This window comes from Electrophorus electricus, chromosome 10 (genome assembly GCF_041902795.1).
Source record: "Electrophorus electricus isolate QZ-2024a chromosome 10, ASM4190279v1, whole genome shotgun sequence".
Classification (NCBI taxonomy): domain Eukaryota; kingdom Metazoa; phylum Chordata; class Actinopteri; order Gymnotiformes; family Gymnotidae; genus Electrophorus; species Electrophorus electricus.
This window is the reverse complement of record NC_137506.1, coordinates 21143277-21153276: the sequence shown is the minus strand read 5'-3', so window position 1 is coordinate 21153276 and position 10000 is coordinate 21143277. Positions and strand designations below refer to the sequence as shown.

At 44.4% G+C, this 10000-nt stretch overlaps 1 protein-coding gene across 2 annotated transcripts in view; it reads left to right on the top strand.

Moving 5' to 3' along the window:
* The first annotated feature begins 8873 nt into the window (after nt 1–8873).
* ddhd1a (DDHD domain containing 1a) overlaps nt 8874–10000 on the top strand; it is a 20511-nt gene continuing 19384 nt past the window's right edge. Inside the window, exon 1 of one of the 2 annotated variants that reach the window (XM_081721457.1) lies at nt 8874–10000. This exon is cut by the window's right edge and continues 146 nt beyond it. In XM_081721457.1, coding sequence (XP_081577583.1) covers nt 9363–10000 — 638 coding nt within the window. In that variant the 5' untranslated portion in view covers nt 8874–9362. The other variant, XM_027002389.3, reaches the window with a different exon arrangement.

The window sequence follows — 10000 nt, the reverse complement described above, 5'->3', positions numbered from 1 at the left end:
TTGCTTTGGAAATGTCCGGTGCCCTCCGTCTGCTCATTGTATAAAGTCAAAGGAAGGTAAGGGGAAATCCCTTGATGTCCTACACAGGTACTGCAGTATATTTTCAAAGTGCATTTGACATTTCCCTGCCCACTCCAAAAAAGGTTAGGAGGAGAGAAGCGGAAGAAGGTGAAAGAAGAGAGATCTCTCGTGTGTCCCGTGGGGTTTAGAAGAAGTGATTTTTACACTAGCGGGTTGGCAGTCAGAGTTTTCCTGCGCTCGGCTGGGGGCCGGCCTCTGAGCGGGGAACCGCGGGTTTGAGGGTCAGGTGTGATACTGAGACTGTGGAGAGGGCTGCTTCCTGTTGTTGTAACTTCATGCCCTTCCGTTGCCAATTAGCCGCTGCATGAAAAGGGTATATTCAGCTGTGAGCTGCAGTGAGCTGGCCTGTGTGCGCGCGCTTGGACACAAAGTGCTTCCCATGGAACACTAAAGGTAACCTTCTGGCCTCACCAACAACGGCAGGGGTATAAAGGTGCTCTAATTCCTTCTGTGAATAAACTTTAGAGGCTGGTTTACGACGTGTTGGTGTCTGTTTCAAGTGCTCTGGGTTCTGAATTCTAAAGGGCTGTGGGCCGCAGACATGTCTGTATGTAAAATATTTCTTTTGAAAATAAATGGTTCATTCCTTTCTAATTATATGGTCATTAGACATGGAAAAAATGGGTAAAATCTGAAGAAAGTGCCTGTGACAGGCCAAAGGTTTCCTGATGCAAGACAGGGATGGTCATCAGGGATGACTGGTAGGTACCTAAGGAACAAAGTGAGTGTGAGAGATCTCAGTTTCAGTGCAGTTAAAGGTTAACTGACCAACTCAAGAACTGCTTTCTTTTCACTGGCTGTAGCCACTGTAATATACTGCCTCAGACTCACCAAGACAGAGGAAATGGATGCTGGGAGATTCGTGTGAATCAATTTCAGCAGGTCAGGGTCAAGGCGTTTGACAAGGAGGGAGGGAGGGTTAGAGTAAGAGAGAGAAAGAGCGGGAAAGAGAACAAGAAAATCAAGATATAGACATACAAGTGAATTACTGTGAAGAAACAGGAGATTTTAAAGTTAGAGGGATGATTTCACAAAGACTTGGAGAGAGAGAGAGAGAGAGAGAGAGAGAGAGAGAGAGAGAGAGAGAGAGAGAGAGAGAGAGAGAGAGAGAGAAATTAATTAGGTATGATTGAATCAAAAGTGTATCAGCTAGGGATTTCCAGTGTGGAACACTAGCTAACGTCAGTTTGAGAGTCTCGATGAGCTGGAGATGAGAGACAGGGTCACATGAGGGAATACTGTAATGTTTGACTGCCAGTGATGCATTTCTAATAGTACCGGCAGTGTCTCATAGTAGTGGATCCCAGGAGACAGAAAAGATTGTTCCCGGTGATTCAAACTACAACCCAGGATATGGCTGTTAGCAACCATTGTGGTCATTAGATTGGGATGCATTCCTATGGTAAATTTTTCACTGCCGCTCTGCTCCACCAAAGTTCTGTTATGCATGCTTGGGTTCTGCTTACTAGTATAGTGACGACATTCTAGTGAGAATGCTGGTAAATGTACACCTTAGCACTTCAGTCCTGATGTATAGTTAAAGCCACTGCAATTGGAACATACAATGATGTTATCATTGTATTCCTTCTGCTTAACTACACGTGACTGACATGGTTAACTAGTTGGTTAGCTTGTTGGCCACACATAATACAAACAAGCTGTAAAATAAATGTAAACATTACACAGGAGACAATAAGTTAGTACTTTTTTTTTTTTTAATCAAACGCCATGTCGTAATTCAACACTCCAAAAACTCACAGAAACATATGAACGTAATTGTAACGTTCATTTCTAAACAAACATGGGTGGTTTCTTCCTCGGTGGTCTGCGGAACCGTTAATGGAATTCTGAGAAACGAAAAGTCTGACCAGGTGTGCATTGTTGCGCACTTGAATTTTGCTGTCGTCCAAGCATGCAAACTGAATCCTGGTGTACGTCATGCTGCCTTGCTAACGTTTGGGGACATGCTAGCAACAGCGGCTTAGTTCTGCTCCCTAACTACCTAAGTGTTTTACAATAGAACCAAACATATGAAGGACCGCAACCTCTGTTTATTGTTTTCATTTCTTTTGACTTCCCCCAGGAGTGGTGCCTTTGCACATTCTTTTGGACCAGAGTGTTCCCCTCTCATCCCTCACACCCCACACAGAGGCCCACTCCCCCCCCCCCCAGCCCCACCCCACCACCCTAAACCCCCACCCCCTCCACCCCACTCCTAAAGAAAAAGCTTTTACTCATTAGTGGGTGACCTTTGACCTGCAGGCCACATTTTAAGAGGTTCTACTTGACTCCTGACATTCCCGTCAGCAATCAAAACATGTGTGTTTGGTGCAGGCATATGGATAATATTGATGGGGCTAGATGTGCTTCTGACAGCTGCATGACATGAGACAGACAGGTTCATTACCCCACAGTGGTGTCGTACCATACATACACAGTTACACACAGTGGCCAAGCACACATACATGTGCACAAATTAACACGCACAGGCGCTGAGGCACTGACAATTTCAATATGTCCTCCCTTTTACTGCTAGTTATGTGGTAAAGATTTAAACCAACATTTAGTCCAGCTAATAACCATAGTGGTTAGCTTAATTTTTGGTTTGTCTTTTTGTCTTTGAAGAGTTCTCTCTCTCTCTCTCTCTCTCTCTCTCTCTCGCTCTCTCTCTCTCTCTCTCTCTCTCTCTCTCGCTCTCTCTCTCTCTCTCTCTCTCTCTCTCTCTCTCTCTCTCTCTCTCTCTCTCTCTGGCTCTCACAGGAGTGTGTGTTCCAGAGCTTTGTCATGTAAATGCTCTGAGATGTTCTCTGCTGTCTCTGGGCAGGTAGAGCCTTTTATAAATCAATTGACAGGTCTCCCTCAGGCCCCACAGGCTAGGATCTGCTACAGTAGCGATAGCTCTTCACTGCTGACAGATTCATATGTCTGTGGTGTTTGATGTGGTTCTACGCGCCTCCCTGCTTAAAAGACTGCCCTCTTTTTTGGAAAGGACTTTTTTTTTTTACACAATGTTAGAAATGTAATTAACTGCCTCTTTACACATTTTAGTGGCTGATGACATTTCTAGCCCACACTAACAATAAATTTGCCTTTCTTCACCATGCAGAAACTACACTTCTTAAGTTTACAAATCAAGAACTGGAAGTTGCATGATAACATTTACAGAGAAGATAAATAACTGTGAATAAAAAGGGGAGTTCACATGCCACAACACCCATTTTTAACTCCGAAAACCTGCTGCTGGTGGTGGAAATACTGAGATTGTTCACTGAAATGAGAGAACAAGACGCAGCTTCCTTCTGACCAGGCAGTGCAGCCTACGCCATGCTTCAGAATGCGCCTAACTACAGACAAAATAACAAACAAGCCATCAGGTGTTAAAAGAGGCAGACTCGACCCCAAAATGGTGTTTGTGATGTGTTCATGTTTTAACAGACATGTGTTTATGGTTGCGTGCATGTGTGTATAAGTGTGTAGTAGGGGTGATATCAGATGAATGATGAGGTCTGGGTGGTGGGGGCTCTTGTGCATTGCTCCTGTCCTCATTAACCCCCACCTCCCACCCTTTCGGGGGGCTTCAGTTGCTACGTGGATGTTGGGCATGAAACCGAACCCAGCAGTAACCAACACAGGAGCAAAAATGGGACATGTGGTCACCAGACCTGCAGACCCCCACATCCAACACTCCGTCCCCCCTCCACCCCCTACACCTTCTTCCTCTCCATCTCTCCCGCTGTTCCTCCGAAAACACAGTGTCCCACTGCATGGACAAACATGTCTCCATGCATGTGCGTGGTACACACACATTTTGGTTAGTGTGTATGTGTGTGTGTGTGTGTGTGAGAGTCTGGTTCTTGCTCTTTTATATTATTAATATCATCACTTATTTCGAATGTGAAGCATAGATTTGCTATAAATTTATTGATTCTGCTACAACACCAACAAACGCAAAGTAGACAGCTTGGAAGCAACATGATGAAAGGGGTCACTTGGTTAATTTGAACACGTTCAACTCCTTTGAATGTGATGCCCTCTTGTGGTGGGATCTCCATTTTCACAAAAATTCCTAAACAGACTACCTGAACAATGACTTCACTTCACAGACACTTACCAAGAAACTGAAGCAGTCAAAACAAACCTTGTCTGATCATTGTTAGACAAAATGTTTGATTCATAATATAAGCTAAAATTGGTCAAATGAGCTGTTATATGTTGTGTGATATTTCTACTGTTTTGTATCAATTTCCCATGGGCCCCATGCCACACTAAAGAGGGCTTGCTCACTGACTCACATGCGGCGGTATGAGGTGGGAAGAGAAAAGAGACAGAGACAGAGAGAGAGAGAAAGAGAGAGAAAAGAAGGGAGCACAGCTGCTAGACCTCAGCCCGGAGCGACGACCGTGCCAAGACTGCAATGACTTCCCTAATTCTAAAAGCACATGAGTGTTGAAGGATCCCTGGCAGGAGCAGAGGAGGGAGCCACGAGAATCAGCAAACACCTGCTTGTTTTGGCCACAGCGCCTCGGTGGAGCGTGGACGCCGGGTGGGAAACTTGCACAACCTCCCAGCACGAGGCTGAGGGGCCCGGCTCCATCGATGGGAGCGGGCAGCGGGGTGGGGCCTCCGGAACAGCCTTAACCATCGCAATGCTGGAGCCCAGTACCATCAGGAAGATATAGGGAGGGGGACAGGGGGCAGTGGGCTGAGTGTTCACTCAGCGAGTGTGACACAAGAAAACACTCCTCCATCCTACAGCAACAAGGCGGTGTTTGCTTAGAGCTCTCTCCCATGAAAAAGGAATTATAATGTCATGTACTATCCCGCCTAATATTTCAGATTCTGCGACTGGTTCCTGGACCATGGAAGGTCAAGCTCAGGGCTCGGCACAGAGCAATCTGTGGGTCAGTGTGCACACACGCTAGAACCCTGGAATATTCACACTTCCCTGACAATGTGATTCTTGCCAAGATTTTATAGCTCAGAGAAACGTTAAGAAGCTCTGAGGTCTTTGGAGAGGAATACTGGCGAGGAATTAGTTTGCTACATCACACAAAAAGTGTGTACTCTTTATCACCCTGCTGAGTTGCGAAGTCTGAAATATAAGTATAGGATGCAGGAAGGAAAAGGTGTTTTATTGATCAAATAAAGAATTTAGCCAGATGTTAGAAATTTAAAAGTTGTGCTCATTGTTTTAATTGATCCCATCTTGGTTTATTCCAAAGAATATTGCTCTGAATATGAGGAATGCATAGAAACTGCAGTTTAAAAGGCTTGTCCATCTTAAATGGGGAATTCAGATCATCTGTTGGTGCAGAGGTTTAATGAGTTTTGCTGTTTTAGAATCTATACCCCACTGCACTAGTTGACATGAAGTGAATGCAAAATGGGAAATGTTATGTTCTAACAGACAGCTACTCTAAGGGGATAATGTGTGGTAACTGTTATATAACTCCAGATATTGGCCAATGAATGTGTGTACCTGTGTGAGTATGAATGTGCGTAAGGGTGTATTCCTCAAAATTACACTTAAAAAAATAAAAGTTAAATAAAACTTTTCGCATCAAAACTCTGCAGGCATCAACTGTGAAAGATAAAACAAATCAATTGGTTCTATAATGTATAAAACGAGCCTTTTAACATTTTTGCTGCGTAATTTGCCTGATAAAGGTCTTTAACCTGCTGCATTATTCTTTTTAACATTTGTAATTGTGCAAGCGACAGTATGTTTGCTATACAGATCTACAGTTTCATGGTTTGCTATAAAAAAAAAAAACTGGCTGTGCTGTGTGATAGGAAAGGCAAGCAGAGTGGAGTCTAATAGCAAAGGCTTCCAGGATGCTTGCTGTTGAAGATGAACAAAGATGATTGACTAAACCACGCATTTATACATGAACCTGTGCATATGATTGGTGAAAACACACAGGCCTAATGTTCAGGTTCTGAATAGTTCCCTACCAGGTTAAAGATGCCCTTAAGATCCATATTCAATAATGAAACACACCCAAACACACACACCCAAAGAGAGAAAGGGAAATAATTTCCTTCCAGCACAATATTTATCATGTAATGTAACTGTAGGCTAGAGACTTGTAAAGTCAAGACCTTAATCTAAGCCCCCAGATTTGAAAAAAATCTAGCTTTTTTATAAATGCATTCAGTCTGCTTCCTGTTTATATTGCCCTTGCTAAGAAGCGAGTGCGCTGATACTGGAATGTGTGTAGCATACACACAGCCTGGATCTGCTCACATAGAGGGCTGACATCTGCCAGGCCTTCCTACTCCTCAGTGTAGCTCTCCCATCATTTATGAGCTCTGATACACACCTACCACAGCATTACAAACACCAGCTTTTTCTACAGGACACCACTTCACCGCGCCACTATGCGAGTTATGCAGAGGTCTATGTCTGGTTTTTTGAACGCTTATCTTCAGCAGCAGTACTGAGACTCTGGGGCTCAGCCCTGCTCTGACCTGTGGCACAAGTGTTCATTCAGGTCAACAAAGGCAATCGCATCTTATCGGGCATTTGGTTGTTTTGTGAGCGAAGATGGTACTTCTAAATCACAGTTAAGTAGAGCCTGATGCACTATAAAAGACACACTAAACAACAAAGGATGAGAAAATTACTTCCACATAAACAAAAAAAAAGGAGGAACATAACCTATGAAAATCTTTTTTTTACTTATTTATTTTTCTAAATGACTTCACTTCACAAGACTTCACAACAATGGCCAACAGCTAAGTTTCCATTAACAGAGGACATTTACAGAGATGTTTGGAATCCAAAGAGTTAAAGACATCTGCCAACATCTGTAGCTTTGTGACTAGCTTGTAACTGTGAGGCCCAGCGAGCGAGGAGTGTGTTGGGGAGGAGTGTGTTGAGGGGGAGTGTGTTGGGGAGATGGGTCGGGAGGGGGCGGCGGGAAATAGGCTGCTAGGCAGCATATTTCAGCCAAGTGTTCACAGAAGAGCTTTCCGGTGTGCCATGTGGACTCAATGATGGTGTCCAGGGCGTGCTGCGTTCCTGCGAAATATGAAATCTGCTGCTGGCGCAGATAGACCACCTGCAAGCAAGTGTGGCGTGCGGGTGAGCAAGAGATCAGATGTCCCAGCACACAACAAAGACCCCCCCACACACAATTCAACACACACACACAGGCACACACACACACACACATACACACAGACAAAATATGTAAGGTACATGCAGATCTGGTTAAAAGAACTTACAGGCATTAAATGTACAGAGACACTAAACAAGCTTTTAGATTTACCTACATTCTTTTAGATTTACATAGATTATTATCTACACAGGGCCTGTTGAATCAGTACACAAAGGAAACAGTGTGGTTTTACATTTATAATAAAGCTTCAGATGTGTGGCATAAATAAATCGCAGCAGATCTTTTGTACATGGGTTGTTTGTTTGTGACATTTACCACTGTAACTGCTGCTGATTAATCCCATTGTGTTACCCTATGAACTAAACACTGAAAGTTGCCCCACTGTTGTTCATGGGATGGATGGATATAAAGGTCCTGGTGGTCTGGTTCTACATGTGGAGAGGAGTTGCAGGCTGGATGCGTGGCCTCTTCCACCCACCCCAAGCCTTCAGATGATATAAACAATCTAACCAGGCACGTCCGTTTGTTTCTCCACATGCAACCCACAAGAACCCAGAACTGATCCAGATTGAGTTGTGTATGTCTGTGTGTGTTCAGTGCATTAAAACCAAAAAAATGTTCAATGTTAAAACCTACTTTTCACATTTCTCTTAGGCAGAATGCCTACCCTCCCTGGGAAACAGAGCCAAGGGCTCAACAGGGGGTTGAAGATCAGCCTGCTGTGATGGACGTGGTCGTTGCGTCGTGAGGCCGTCCACATGGACATGGTCGACATGTCGTGTGGCCGCCCACATGCTGGTGAGAGGGCACTGATTGTGGGCTTGTTTACTTAAAGCGGGACATGGGACAGTGCGCCTGTTAATGCTCAGTGCTCTTGCCCTACAGCAGGGGGACAAGCCTCACACAGCCAGCCCAACTCCACAGCCCCCAAGCAGATTCTCTGATTTTTTTTTAACCCCTGACTTTTACATCCAGGGCTGGGAAATTTAAGTTCTCAAAAACCTTCATCAATGGGCAGTGCATACAAATGCAAAGAGAGATACAGATAGATAACATGTCAGAAACTTATGTTCAGTCATTCCAGAAAACCTCCCAGTAAATAATATTACTACTTTATAGAACTACATGACTTGGATTTCAGTTTGTGTGGGTTATTACAATAAGTGGTACCTATTTTTACTATCTTTACTGCAGCTGTGTTAGTCATTTCATAATATGACTTGAGACCAAAATCGTTGAGTTAGCGGTCCTATTATCAAAACAAGGTCAACTGTGCCACCGTGCGGCGATTCTATGAAAGTACAATAACAGGAACTATAGGTTGGACTAGAAAAAAATACGTAACAATTTAATAACGTAGATGCAAGATATTTTCTTGAAAATTAATACCTGCTGGAGGTTTCTTTTCAGACACTAAAGATGGTCTGGGACTAAGAGTGATCCTCAGTCTGATAAAACATCCCAATCAAAATGATTCTTTATAGTTTTATTTTAAAATAAGGTTCATCTTATAATATTACAGTGCTTCAGAAACGGATGTTTTGTTTAAATTCGGTGCCTTTAATAATCCTTCCTATTTATAGTCTACTTGCTGTGTGCACCTAGGTTGCAAAGACGTGCGCGCTCCCGTTGCCAAATCCTTGCTCTCGTGTACTGTCACGTACGGGAGTGTATGTTACGCACTTGTCACCATGCAAGCCGGTGAGTTGTTTGAAAACGAATGAAGCCTTGGTAGGGTTCAGTTCCTTCAAACAAGGAAGCAGGAATTTTCAATGAGGATTTACGCTGCCAGAAAGGAGAAAAACCAAGAAAATTCTAGATGACATCTCTCCACATTAGCAGGCTCAAATAAGTCACTGCTGTAGATGGAGGTGATTTACTGGGGACGACAGAAGCAGAACGAGATTTTCTGTGCAGCAGAATGCAATGGTTGTTAGTTGCGTTACCATCTTAGCCTGCTAGCATGTCTTGACGTTGAGAGGGCAAGTTCAGCTATAACGTTACGTATAAACTACCTTTCTACAGTTTGACATTTATATTTTGGTTCGTGTAAAATATCTCTATTTCGCTAGCTGGAGCTTATGGCATTGTAATTTCCACTAACCTATTTGAAAAGGGCCGGCTGCTTGGATAGCTTGTTTCGCAAGGTAACTAGTAATGAGCAGTTTTACGAACAAGACCCCTTTCATAAGCCCACCGCAGAGTCCTGTAAACAGTAGCTCCTCTGTCGGCGCCAGGGACTGGGAGCTGGGTAATGGTGTGTTTGCTTGCTGCTGTGATGACCCGGCCGTCAGGGGAATGCAGGCGGGTCTGGAGAGGCATGTGCCGCTCCTCCGCGGTCATCGCCGTGCTTCACAGGACGGTATGACGCTGGGCCTGGAGGAGGCTTATCCAGCCTGCCACAGTCACACTCCGGCAGGCGGGTACCTCGACCCCGGTCACCTGGATTACAACGAGAACGATGGAAACATCAGTCCGCTGGAAAACAGGAAAAGAAATCGCTCGACCGCTTCCAGGCATCGGTTTGAGGTTACTGAACTGGGACCGGAGGAGGTTCGATGGTTTTACAAGGAGGACAAAAAAACTTGGAAACCGTTTGTCGGGCACGATTCCCTCAAAATTGAGCTCATGTACCGTAAATTCAGTGAACTCAATCCTGGCAACCTCAACCAGGTAAACAGATACACAAATGTACGTGAAGGAGTCGACGCGCAGAAAGAGGAGGCCGGTTCTCCGGTGCCGAACGTGGTAGAAACGTCCAGACAAGCGTCAGCTGTACCAAGAACTCGAGTCAG